Consider the following 13059-nt stretch of genomic DNA (forward strand, 5'->3'; position numbering starts at 1 on the left):
GCACGGCGCGAGGCGGGGGGCGCTTCACTAACACTCGGGTCCCTGCATCCTCCCTGGCTGAGTCCGGCCGGGTCCGAGGTTGCACCGCCACCACCTGGAGCCACCGTGGCCCCCACCTGCACAGTGTGGAGGCAACACCTTTGTCCCCAGACCCGGTGAGAACAGGGGAGCAACAGAGTCTCTTTCCTGTTTCTCTGCAGGGGAAGGTCCTGGGGATTTGCGGGAACATTGGGAGCGGGAAGAGCTCCCTCCTCGCAGCTCTGCTGGGTCAGGTGAGCTGTGCGGGTGGGCACGCCGAGATGTCAGGGTCCCTGCTGCTGTGTGCTGGGTCCGTGAGAACAGTGGCCCCGGCAGCTGGGCACAGAGTGAACGGTCATGTTTGTGAGGTTGACGTGCTTGGCAGCCAGCAGCAGGCCCCTCGGCTGCCTCTTCCAGAACGTTCCTGCCTGGCCCCCTGCAGGTGTTTGATGTCGAAGCCCTCGGCCTGCACGGTCGGGCTCTGCAGCCCGTGGATGAGATAGTGTCTCCCTCTCGCACCCTCAGGATTAAAGCTCACGGGAGAAGGGGCGCAGGGGTCCAATGGGCCCGGGAGCCGTCGGCGGGTCAGCTCTGAGGGCCCTGGTTCTGTGCCTGCAGATGCAGCTGCAGCAGGGGGTGGTGGCGGTCAGCGGGACCCTGGCCTACGTGTCCCAGCAGGCGTGGATCTTCCACGGGAGCGTGAGGGAGAACATCCTGTTCGGAGCCAAGTACGACCACCAGAGGTAACGCTCACTCAGGGCAGGAGCTTCCGTGTCCGGGACCCTCCGCTGCAGGAGCCGATCGGACCCGGACGCACGGGCGCCGGTGGTCCCCTTCCTGACCCGAGTCCAGGAGGCGCCCCAGGTCGCGCTCCAGGACACGTGGAATGGGCGCCGGGCTCCCGGGCTCCGTCTCCGCACGTGCTGTCCGGCCACAGGAAGGTCCATCTGGCCGTTCTGCGTGGGGCCAAGGACCCACGAGGTGGCTTGAAGTCGAGCAGCGCTGAGCCGGGACCTGGCCGCGGGCCATGGGACCTGCTGCTGCTGCTGACGTCCCACAGTGGCCGAAGGGAATGAGCGCAACCTTCCAGTCCTGACTCTGCAGACACCGGGGCCCCGGCCTCCCAGCTCTGCTTCCCCGGGTTCTTCACAGAGTCTGGGGGGCTGCCCGGTCCAGTCCCTCATGAGTTCCAGAACCACCCATTTAGGGGGATCTCACCCAGGAAGAGGCTGAGGCCCAGAGAGGAACGTTGACCTGCCCAAGGTCAAAGCTATCGAAGGGCAGAGCGGAGGCCTGAGGCCCCTCCTCTGACTCCCAGGAGCAGTGCCAGCCACTGGCGCCCCCTCGTGGTGGGAACCCTGAGGAAAGGGCCGTCCGGTCCCTCTATCAGCTGGAGGTGGGCACAGGGTCCGGGGGCAGCTGCCCTTGGGCATTCAGGACAAAGCACTGGCCATGCCCTCCCTTGCCCAGGGACCACAGCAGTGTCTCCGGTGCAGCCCGGGCGGCGGGTCTTCCTCACTGCGCTGACCTCTGACCCTCGCGCCCACAGATACCAGCACACGGTACGAGTCTGCGCCCTCCAGGAGGACCTGAGCAGCCTGCCTTACGGGGACCTGACCGAGGTGAGCGGGGCGGGCTCGGCCCCATGGCGGCATCGGGCAGCCCGACTGCCCAGGGCCAAAGGGCAGCCCAGCTCCGTCCATACCCGATGTCCCGGGGCCAGAACGGTGCCAGGACATGTGGGAAAGTCAGGGCCCCCGTCTCGGACTCTCATCTGGGCCTGTGCTTGGGGGATGTCACAGCAGAGGTGGCACCAACCCCACCTGTGTTGGGTCCAGCGTGGCCGCCCCTGGGACCACTTCCCATCTGCCTCTGGAGAGGCAGCCAAGGGTTCTGCCGCTGGCAGCCAAGCACGTCAACCTCACTTCCCCGAGGTGGCCCCATCCTCTGAGGATGGGGGGCCAGGTGCTGGTCTGTGGCTGGTCTCGAGGGCCCCTTTCTGCCTCACTGCCTCTGTGGGCCCAGGAGGACCAGGTCCCCTCCAGACACTGCCCCGGATGCTGGTCCCTCTGCTCCCAGCCACGCCTCCCTCCGGGGAGCCTGTCCCCTTCCCCGAGCTTCCTGCCCTCCACTCTCTTGGGGTGAGCCATCCGGACGCAGCCCCTCCCGATGGGCCTGCACCTGGGACTGTGAGCCAGGCGCCCCTCACTCGGTGCTGGGAAGAGCTGCGCCCCAGTCACCTCTGCCCACAGGCTCCCAGCACCCCCGGGGCACGGGTGCTGTCGGGGTCCCTGCGGGGAAGGGGGGAGCTGGGGCGTGGTGATGAGCAGGAGCACTGCCCCGTCCGCAGATCGGGGAGCGGGGCCTCAACCTCTCGGGGGGGCAGAGACAGAGGATCAGCCTGGCCCGCGCCGTCTACTCGGACCGCGAGGTCTACCTGCTGGACGACCCGCTGTCGGCCGTGGATGCCCGCGTGGGGAAGCACGTCTTCGAGGAGTGCATCCGGAAGGCGCTCCGCGGCAAGACGGTCGTCCTGGTGACGCACCAGCTGCAGGTGACGGCCCTCCCGTGGGAAGGGCTCCCCTGCCCCTTCCCCTCAGCCTAGACCCCCCACGCGGGGCGTGTGGTAAAGAACTTGGCCCTCCTCTCCTTTCCGTGCGAAGGAGACAGGCTGGCGAACACCCAAACCCAAATTCAGGGTCCCCTTCACCTTCCACAGGGCAGGGGGGCCAGTGCTTTGGAAGGAGAACCCCAAGTCTCCCCCGAGAGCAGGGCGGAGTGGGCTGCCCCCATGCCCTTCCCCTGGACACTCATCCTGGGCTTTGGCCTCAGACACTGTCGCTATTTCTCCCTCCTCTTCCAGCTGAGCCTCACCATCTTTCTGGTATAAGAAAAGGCATAAGAAGCTTTAGGAAGGGCCCTGACTGGTTTGGCTCAGTGGATAGAGCATCCGCCTGCGGACCGGGCCTCCCCTCGGGTGTCCGGCTGGGGCGGTCTCTCGCTGCGCCTGCAGAAGGCACTGGTTCTGTCCCCAGGACCCTGAGCACATCTACAACGCGGCAATGGTGGAGGCCCTGCAGGAGGGCCCCGCGGACAGAGACGAAGGTGCGGGCCGAGCCGAGCTGGAATCACGCCTCTTGTGTTACCTGGGGCTCAGTGGACACAGACCCCTCCCTTTCTCACCCTAGTTCTGGCTCCCGATGAGAAAGAGGAAGGAAAAGAATCCGACACGTACTCAGAATTCATAGACGTCAAAGGTGCGCGCCACCCACTCCCTCAGCTCTGCGCGCCTCCACGTTGGCTGGGCACCCACCGCTCGGACAGAGAAGCGGACGCAGGGTGTGGGTCTTTGGGGCGACAAATTCCATGGTTTACTGCAGGGTAAGCCTTGGGGTCAGCTGCCTGAGTCCGAATCCTGGCTCAGCCACTTACTAGTTTTCTGACTTTGAGCCAGACAACTTGGCCCCTGTGAACCTTAGCTTATCAACCTGTAAAATGGGGAAATAATACCAACCTCGTGGGTTCTTACAAACATTTTTAAAAAATATTTTTTCATTGAGTTCAGCGAGGTAGCGAGGTAGCGAGAGGGAGAGGGAGAGAGAGAGAAACATCAATGAGAGTGATTTCTTTAATGATTCGTCTCGTTAGGCGAAGGCTGTTTATCAATGCTTCCCACCCCCTCCCCACAAGAATATCAAGTCGGACAATACGGCCTTTCCCACGGCATCGAGGGGCCTCCATTGGGCTGTGCCCCCTGCGGCGCAGGCCAGAGGGAGACACAAGGAGCCCGAGTGGGGCTGAGCTCTTTGACAGCGCAGAGCTTCCCAGGCGAGGCTCTGAGGTGTGAAGGTGCCCCCGCCGCCTGGCAGCGCGCGGACAGCCCCGTGTCTCGCTCTCTCCATCGCTATTTATAAAGCCAGCGGGTTAGGATTCTGCTCGGGGCCGCCATTTCCATGCTTCCCTGGGGGAGAGCGGGGAGAGCCCTGCCCGGTCCTGGCGCTGGGATGGCCACAGCCGGCACCCCTGTGTCTCTGTGGTCGCCTCCATGAAAATGCAGAGGACTTGGGGCAGCCCGGGGAGGGAGTCAGGCAGGCGCCGGGGTGTCTGTCTGCTGGGTGGTGTGAGCTCCGAGAGGACCTGCCACCTCCTCCCTGTCCCCACCCCCCCGCGGTAGAAGCTGCGATGCCGGGAGCTCCTCAGTGTACACTGCCCCGCTCCCAACTGCCTCCTGCCCTCCTGTGCCAGGGCCTCTCTCTGGCAGCAGCTGGTTGCAGATCAAGTTCAAAGTGCTGGGAATTAACCCCCTAGGGAGCCCCTCCCCAGGGGCCAATGGGAGCCGGTGTAGAAATCGGGATCCCTCCAATCACATGGCTCACCTCTGGGCTGTGGGACCTGCCCTGACTCAGGATTCTCTACGCGGGATTAAGTCGGCTGGGCCTGGGCCTGCCTCCCCTGAGACCTTCTCCCGGCCCCCAGGCCCTTCAGCTCCCGCATGAGCTGAAGCCTTTGGAGCCTCCTCTTAGGACAGGGGTCCTCAAACTACGGCCCGTGGGCCACATGCAAATACAAATATTGTATTTGTTCCCGTTTTGTTTTTTTACTTCAAAATAAGATATGTGCAGCATGTACAGGAATTTGTTCATAGTTTTTTTTAAACTATAGTCCAGCCCTCCAACGGTCTGAGGGACAGTGAACTGGCCCCTTGTTTAAAAAGTTTGAGGACCCCTGTCTTAGGACCACGGCCATCCCTCCTCCCCAGGGCTGAGCGCATAGTAGGTGTCAGTAAATCGTTCTCAAACGCCACCTGCTTCCCACCTGCCATGAGGACCAAACAAAATCAAAGGAGCGGAAGTGTGTTGGGAACGTGAAGGTGCAGGGAAAGGGCAGGAGGGGCGGTGCCTGCCCTGGGGGAGGCCTGGGGAATCGGGAGGGTCCCCTGCCCCACGGCCCACCTCCCCCAGGGGAGCCCAGGACTGGTGTTTGTCCCCACAGCCCCTCTGCACCAGCTCGTCCAGACCCAGCCCCCCCGGGAAGGAGCCGTGACCTGGAGGACGTATCACACGTACATTAAGGCGGCTGGAGGTTTGGCAGCAAACGGGTTTCCTGATGCGATGAGAAAGAGGAAGGAAAAGAATCCGACACGTACTCAGAATTCATAGACGTCAAAGGTGCGCGCCACCCACTCCCTCAGCTCTGCACGCCTCCACGTTGGCTGCACGACCAAACAAAATCAAAGGAGTGGAAGTGTTTTGGGAACCTGAAGGCGCAGGGAAAGGGCAGGAGGGGCGGTGCCTGCCCTGGGGGAGGCCTGGGGAATCAGGAGGGTCCCCTGGCCCACGGACCCCCTCCCCCAGGGGAGCCCAGGATTGGTGTTTGTCCCCACAGCCCCTCTGCACCAGCTCGTCCAGACCCAGCCCCCCCGGGAAGGAGCCGTGACCTGGAGGACGTATCACACGTACATTAAGGCGGCTGGAGGTTTGGCAGCAAACGGGTTTCCTGATGTACTTTGCATGTAAAAGTGCTCCTTCTTAGACGCCTGGGTTCACGTGTTTATGATTTCTTTAATGATTCGTCTCGTTAGGCGAAGGCTGTTTATCAATGCTTCCCACCCCCTCCCCACAAGAATATCAAGTCGGACAATACGGCCTTTCCCACGGCATCACCCTTTATGGCCGTTCAGGCTGCTGGGCTCTGTCTGTCGGAAGGAAATGGGGGTGGCGGTGTAACCCAGCGGTGTGCCTCTGTGGCCTCCTTTCCGTCACTGAGCGCGCCCCCCATCAGCTCGGGGCGCAAAGCACTTAGACAGTCACCCCCCTTCACTCCCAGCAAGACGGGGCGTTCCCTATTTGTCCCTAAAGAGTTCGGAGTCACTTCCATCTCAGTGCATATTGGTGGTTTTTCCAAAAGTTGACAACTTGGACCTACTTTCCAACCAGGTGGCCAGGTGCCCCCACGTGGGTTCAGGGGCGCAACCCCCAGACCCGTCCGCCAGCCTGAGGGTGGTTCCCAGGGCGGGGCCTTTCCCGGCAGGTTCATCTCCATCAGGCGGGGCCCAGGGAGCCGGCTGCGCCCGGCACCGCGGCCTCTCCTCCCTGCAGGCTACCTCCTCTCCCTCTTCACCGTGACGCTCTTCCTCCTCATGATCGGCAGCACCGCCTTCAGCAACTGGTGGCTGGGCTTCTGGCTGGACAAGGCCTCGGAGGTGAGTGGCCCTCGGGCACCGGCGGACGCTGAGGAGGTGGCTCCCGGGAGCCGGACCCCACTCGACGCCACACAGCTCGTCCTCCCCTTGTGGCTCCTGCTCACGAAGCGGAGGCCCCTACTCACCCCGCGCGGTTCAGAACCCGAAACCCCTTCCACTTTTTAAGACAAACGGCATCGGGGTTCTGTGTGCCGCCTTCCGTCTTCTTTTTTAAATCTATTTTTATTGGTTTCAGAGAGGAAGGGAGAGAGAGAAACATCAATGATGGGAGAGAATCATGGATGGGCTGCTTCCTGCATGCCCCCCACTGGGGATCGAGCCCGTAACCCGGGCCTGTGCCCTTGAGCGGAATAGAACCCGGGAGGTTCTACGCTCCGCAGGCCAACGCTCTATCCACTGAGCTAAACCGGCCAGGGCCCACCGTCCATCTTTAAAGGACCGGCCGAGAAGGAGTGAGGCAGACCAGCAGGTCCGTGGGTCACGAGGGTGCAGGACTGGGTCCGTTCTGCAGCCTCAGTTGTAAGGGCCACCGAGGGCGCTGGGGAGCCTCGATCAGGTCTCCCTGCCTCCGAAGGGGAACTGGCAGCGTGTGGTGGACCCTGCCCCATGCAGAGGGCTCCACCCTCCCTGGCTCTGCTCTCCAAAGTCCATCTGGGGGTGCGCAGGCCCCTGGGGGTCTCTGCCTCCGAGGCTGTCGTCTGGGCCGGGCCCCTCCTGGGGAGGACGGATACGCCCGCTCTCGCTCCAGCTCGCCCACTGTCGGCCAACGCTCTCCCAGCTCTCCTGGAGCCCGGGGAGCGCCGTGGGGTGGCCTGCCCCTCTGCCAAGGTTACATTTGGGCACAGTCCTGTTGCCGTGACAACCAGTGAGGAGGCACTGGGGGATGCGGGCAGAGAGAGGTGTGGCAGCCCCTGGAGTCGGCCGTTCCCAGGGGAGCAGCAGGGGAGGCCGCTCTGTGCAGCTGGATAGCCGGCCCTGCAGCCCCTCCCAGGCCTGGCGCTCTCGAGAGCCTCTCCCTGGAAAGCCCGGGGGGGTCAGGGGCAGGCAGCGAAAGCAGACCCGTGTCTGCCCGTGCCCCACACGTGGGGCCTAGCCGAAGGCACCGTGAGGCCTCTCCTTTGTTAGTTCCCGGGGGTGCGCTTGCTTTGAGGGGTGCCCGGCCCCCTCTGGCTTACACCCCGCCGGTGCTGTCCCCAGCGGAGTGGCCTTTAGAGAAAGATGCTCCTTTGCTCCCCAAAGGCAGGCGTGCCTTTTTGCATGCAGCTCGCAGGGAAGTGGGATGGCCAGTTTCTCCGGAGGAAGAGACGGACGGCCTCTCCCCAGAACTGTTGCAAACGTGGGGCTCTCCCTGGCGGATGGAGCCACGCGGGCTCCCTGGCCACGCACCGGGGACTTTAGGACGGACAGAGGCCTGAGCACAGGAAGGGGAGGGGCCTGGCGCTGGCCTACCACACCGGGACCTGAGACCCGCCTCCCTAGGGCCGGGGCCTCCCCAAGGCCTGCTGGCTCCTGCCGGGCAGCTGCGAGGTGGGGCACATGTCCTTGCTCCTGTCCCCCTCCTGGCCCGGCGTCACCTCCAGTGTCCTGAGGCTCAGCTGGCTTCTGGGACAGCTGCCCTGAGCCTGCCTGGCTGGTCTCCTCTGCCTTCCCCGGGACCGTGCCCAGCCTCCTAAGTCAGGTGCCCCTTGGGGTCCTGGTGACCCGTCAAAGCACAGGCACCCCCAAAGGGCACGGACTCGGTTTCACCCCGACTCACTCTCCACAGTAACAGCCTCTCTTTCATCCCCTCTTTCTGGGAGACGCCCACTCCCCTGGCCGTTCACCGCTGCTCGGTAATTTTCTTCTTGCTTTTCTCCAAAGATGACCTGTGGGCCGCAGACCAGCCAGGGCCCGTGTGAGATCGGCACGGTGCTGGCCGACACCGGCCACGGCGTGTACCAGTGGGTGTACGCAAGCAGCATGGCGTCCGTGCTGGCGTTCGGCATCACCAAGGGCTTCACCTTCACCAAGACCACCCTGATGGCGTCTTCCGCGCTGCACGACCGCATGTTTGACAAGGTGCGCCCGGGACCCCTACGTAACCGCGGGGTCAGCCACAGGCTCACTGAGCGCCGGCAGGCCCGGGCGCTGTGCTGGGCTCAGGGAACTGACCGTGGCGCCTGGGAAGCGCCTCCCAGGACCTAATTACCAACATGGGAGCAAACCCCAGGGAACTCGGGTGGGGGGTCATGGGCCCGTGGCCAGGCTGGGGTGCCCAGGGAGGATCCCCGAGGAGGCCGCACCGAGCAGACAGGAGCGGGCCAGAGGGCGCCTCCTGCTCCAAAGAGCCCCGGTCCATCGAGGGCCCCAGGAAGGGCCTGGCCGGGGCAAGTTTAAGGGGAACAGCTTCCTGTGCCCTCGGGCACAAGATCCCTCCTTCCTCCAAAGGGGCCCCAGGCTGCGCCGGGTTTGGAGGGGAGCTGTGTGCACACAGAGGCCACAGAAGGGGGCACTTTCCCCTGCCCAGCACGCCTCCGCCTCATGGGGCCCTGGAAGGAGGGTGGGGCCCTGCGCTCACCATCCCAGCCCAGCAGGGGGGCGAGGTGTAACAGACATGCCCCCTGAACCCCGGACTCTCCCACGGCGGCGGCGCCCACAGATCTCGCAGAGCCCAATGAGCTTCTTCGACATGACGCCCAGCGGCCGGCTCATGAACCAGTTCTCCAAGGACATGGACGAGCTGGACGTGAGGCTGCCCTTCCACACGGAGAGCTTCCTGCAGCAGATCTCCCTCGTGGCCTTCATCCTCGTGGTCCTGGCCGCCGTGTTCCCCGCCGTCCTCCTGGTGCTGGCCGGCCTCGCCGTGGGCTTCCTGGTGCTTCTATGGTAGGTGGAGGCGCCGCGTTACGAGGAGGAGCACGCCGACCACTCAGGTCTGGTCCTGCCACACAGTGACCGGCCGTCGCGGGCGGCAGTGCTGCATCCTGTGTCCTGGAGCCCAAACCCAGGGCAGTCGCGCCCCGTGGAGGGTTCAGTTTTAAAGTTGGCTCCTGCCCGGCTGGCGCGGCTCAGCGGTTGAGCATCGACCTATGAACCAGGAGGTCATGGTTCCATTCCCGGTCAGGGCACAGGCCCAGGTTGTGGGCTCCATCCCCAGTGTGGGGCGTGCAGGGGGCAGCTGGTCCATGACTCTCTCTCATCATGGATGTTTCTCTCCCTTCCTCTCTGAAATCAATTTAAAAATATATAAAAAATCAAGCCGGCTCCCAAGGCCACCAGGAGGTTTGCTCAGCACGACCTTCGCCGCCGCCTTCAGAAGCCACACACCGGCTGGCGCACAGCGCTTCCTCCCTAATTGGGAAAGATCCCTTTCCCTCTGGCGCCCGCGCTGGCAGCTATATTTAGAGGCTGCGCCGTAGGAAAGATTCTTCTCTAAGACTATAAGCGACATGTCTCTCGTGCGGCGAGCCTCACGCCGAGGAGCACACAGGACTGAGACCACGGGGGATGGCTCTCATTTCTGGACCCACACTTACAAGAGTAGCCCCCCCCCCGCCACACACACACACACACACACACACAGGGCGGCCCCTCCTAGAGAAGGGGGGAGTCCGGGTGGGTTGAGGGGAGCCCTGAGCCGCCTTCCGCCCTCTGCTCTCCCGCAGCGTCTTCTACCGAGGAGTCCAGGAGATCAAGAAGGTGGAGAATGTGAGCCGCTCGCCCTGGTTCTCACACATCACCTCGTCCATGCAAGGCCTGGGCATCATCCACGCCTACGACAGGCGGGAGGACTGCATCGCCAAGTGAGTCCTGACCCCGACGGGAGGTCACAGCCAGGCAGGCAGGCTGCTCTGGGCGCCCGGGGACCCGGCAGAAGGGAGGAGGCGCCCTCGCAGACACCCGCCTTTCTTCCCCGCGTCTGGGGCCCCAAAGATGTGAGCTCCTTCAGTGACCACCTCAGCGTGGGATGTGACATATTTTTTCACACTGAAAGCAAAATGTGTTCAACTTAGGAAAACAGGAGACAACAGGAAACAGAAAAATAGAAAGTCACGCACAGGTCCCCGCACCCCAAATCCTGGTAATACTGTCACGGACTTCCTCCCAGTCTCTTTTCCCTCCTGGAATGCTCACGACCACTTTTGGCCAGCTTCATTTTCCAGCAGCCTCTCTCATGTTATGACACAGTCCTTGTCAAGGTCATTTTCAAAGGCACTTAGTGGGCAGACCGGTGTCCTGCCTTATAAAGTGGGGGCACCAGATCAGAATGTCTCTGGGGCGTCTTGCAGCGCCGAACTTCGAAAACACAAAGAAATCACAGGTGAGCGCTGGTGCCAATCACAGTTCCTCCCTGTGGGACAGCAACGCCCAGTTCTAGGAGCTTCACACACAGGTTTGTTCCTCCTCCAGTCACAATGAGCGGGGTCCACGCAGGGCGGGGACGGTGCTCGGCCTCCGTACACCGTCTCCTTCCAGGGGCACTTTTCCATCGCCAGGGCTCTGGGCACAGTCCCCAGCGTCCTGGAGAGAGATCTGGGTGGAGGACCCAGGTGACGTTTTTATTGGTCCAACCCCAATGGAGATGCTCATCATTTCTGCACATTCACTGGCCAGAGTTCAGTCACATGGGCTCACCTAACTGCAAAGGAGGCTGGGAAATGTAGTCCAATGGTGTCCACTGGAAGACGAGAAAACGGAGTTTGGTGAATCTACAGCCGTCTCTGTCACTTAGATCTCTGGCGGTTTTGTTTCTTCTGACTCTCCCAACAGGTACTGAGGGCCTTCTGAGCTCTTCACAAGATCCTGGGGTGACGAGTTTTTGTTTTTTATCTCTTCCTTCCCTAAAGGCCTGACACACACTTCAACGCTTGCATCTAATTCTCTTTCCCTTTCTGCCCTTGGCCACCCAGGGTCTCCATGGGGCTTGGCATCCTTGTCTTTGGTTCAGTCATCAGCTAGTCCTGCCACCAGTGGGACTGAAAGTCATGTGTCAACAGCCCCGCACCACAGTGGGCCTCCCAGTGTCTGTCCGAGGAGCCGTTCCCGACTCCCGACAAACGGAACAGGTCCGAGCCTCGTGTCCTCAAGGCCTCCCCTCTTTCAACACCCTCCGGCCTGTCGTGAACTTTCTGGAGCCCTTTCTGGTAGAAGTACTGCCTCTGCCAACAGACAAAAACGCTAACCACGCATGAGCAAGAGGCGTGGGGTCAGATTCCAATTTGATCCCTGCCAGGGATCACAGCTGAGACCCCGGGTGACGGCCAAGTCCCTGAAGCTGTCAGTGGAGTTTGTGGGTTGTATAGCGGCACCATAGAAACACCATGGTGTCTGCAAGCATCTTTGGCCTAAGCTCTGAGGACCGGCAGGAGGAGGGGCCGCAGGACCCCGCCCAGCTGGTCAGAGGGGCCGTAGCTCTCTGGGGGGATAAATGTTGAAAGGCTTTCATTTCCCCCCAGTAGTTTCTACCAGCTGTCCCAAGCAGGTCAGGGAAACTTCAGTGGCAACTGGATCCCATGTCTCTCTTGGTTACGGTTAGCTCAGTCCAGTTAAAATTTCCATCCTGAATGTATGAAAGACACAGCCCCCCTCTCCCCAGGGCTGGGGCAGGTCAGGCTGTGCTGAGCGCACATGTCCGGCGGGGGTGGGGAGTGGGGTGGGGGGGGAGGAGGGCAGCTGGGAAGCACCTGGTCTGTTCTCTTACACACCCTCTCCCTTCACCCCTACGCCCACGACAGCAGATTTCAAAGAGCGAGGACAGATGTCCGTTTCTGGAAAAGCGAGTTCGCCCTTGAAGAACGCCCTGGCCGGCCCTGCTTTCTCCAGGAGCCCGGACCCTGATCCACGGCCGCCCGCCTGACCCCGTCTGCCCGTCTCCTCATTTCAGGTTTAAGATGCTCAACGACGAGAACTCCAGCCACCTCCTGTACTTCAACTGCGCCCTGCGCTGGTTCGCCCTGAGGATGGACGTCCTCATGAACATCGTCACCTTCATCGTGGCCCTGATGGTGACCCTGAGTTTCTTCTCCGTCAGCGCCGCGTCCAAAGGCTTGTCGCTGTCCTACATCATCCAGGTACCGCCTGGTGTCGGGAGGGCCTGGCCTGGAGGCTCTCGCATCGAGTGCGGGAGGGAGGGCGGGCCTAATAGAAAGCACAGCTCGAATGGGGTCAGCAGAGCGCTGAGCGGCTCACGTCACTCAAAGGCCTGGCGACTGAGTGGGCCTCCACCGTTTCCCGTTTCCGTTCTTGTATCAGAGTCTCCTGTTCTTGTCTTTCATCTTCCCTCTGGGAACCTGCCTTAGCCTGGCCGTCCGGCCGCTCCGCTGACTTGTGCGTACGGCAACCATATGTCCAGATGCTCAATCTCCACCCACTCTCTCAGGGAGCGTTTGAAAGAACCCCTTTCAGGCGGCTGCCTATGTATGTTTAATGTCCCCGAGTGTATTAACGAGAGGTCCCTCCCTCCCAGGGCCGGTTCTTTTCTTTACCCGGTCCCTGCGTGTCTGTGCCGTGGGCTGCGTTTGTCGGATTCTTGATCCGTTTGTGCTTGAGGAGGAGGGCCGGGCGGGCGGGGTGTTCAGGGCTCCCCTGCTTTTGTGTGGCCTGGAGGGGTCTTCGCAGGCTGGCCTCGCTTCAGGTGTCAGCCGTGGGCAGGGTAACTGTGCAGGTGTCAGCTATGGTTAGGGGCGCCTGTGCAGGTGTCAGCTATGGTTAAGGGCGCCTGTGCAGGCGTCAGCCGTGGGCAGGGTGCCTATGGGTGACCTTATGAAACCACACCCCCAGTCTGGGCCCAGATTCTCTCACTTGGGAAGCAAGCAGCAGGGCTTGGTGCTTCCTTCTACCTGATCCCCTGTGATGCCTCC

The 13059-nt window shown here is 62.2% G+C and overlaps 2 protein-coding genes across 2 annotated transcripts in view; one reads left to right on the forward strand and one right to left on the reverse strand.

Moving 5' to 3' along the window:
• LONP2 (lon peptidase 2, peroxisomal) overlaps positions 1-13059 on the reverse strand; it is a 195725-nt gene that overhangs the window by 111690 nt on the left and 70976 nt on the right. The gene's annotated exons all lie outside the window — the stretch shown is intronic.
• Positions 1-13059, forward strand: part of ABCC12 (ATP-binding cassette, sub-family C (CFTR/MRP), member 12) — a 43144-nt gene that overhangs the window by 22590 nt on the left and 7495 nt on the right. The window contains 12 exon segments of the mRNA XM_014528395.1: positions 201-272; positions 637-761; positions 1568-1640; positions 2369-2673; positions 3035-3123; positions 3207-3275; positions 5011-5100; positions 6117-6220; positions 8081-8278; positions 8859-9085; positions 9865-10002; positions 12084-12270. Coding sequence (XP_014383881.1) covers positions 201-272; positions 637-761; positions 1568-1640; positions 2369-2673; positions 3035-3123; positions 3207-3275; positions 5011-5100; positions 6117-6220; positions 8081-8278; positions 8859-9085; positions 9865-10002; positions 12084-12270 — 1677 coding nt within the window.

The sequence above is a fragment of the Myotis brandtii genome, unplaced genomic scaffold, assembly GCF_000412655.1.
Source record: "Myotis brandtii unplaced genomic scaffold, ASM41265v1 scaffold633, whole genome shotgun sequence".
Classification (NCBI taxonomy): domain Eukaryota; kingdom Metazoa; phylum Chordata; class Mammalia; order Chiroptera; family Vespertilionidae; genus Myotis; species Myotis brandtii.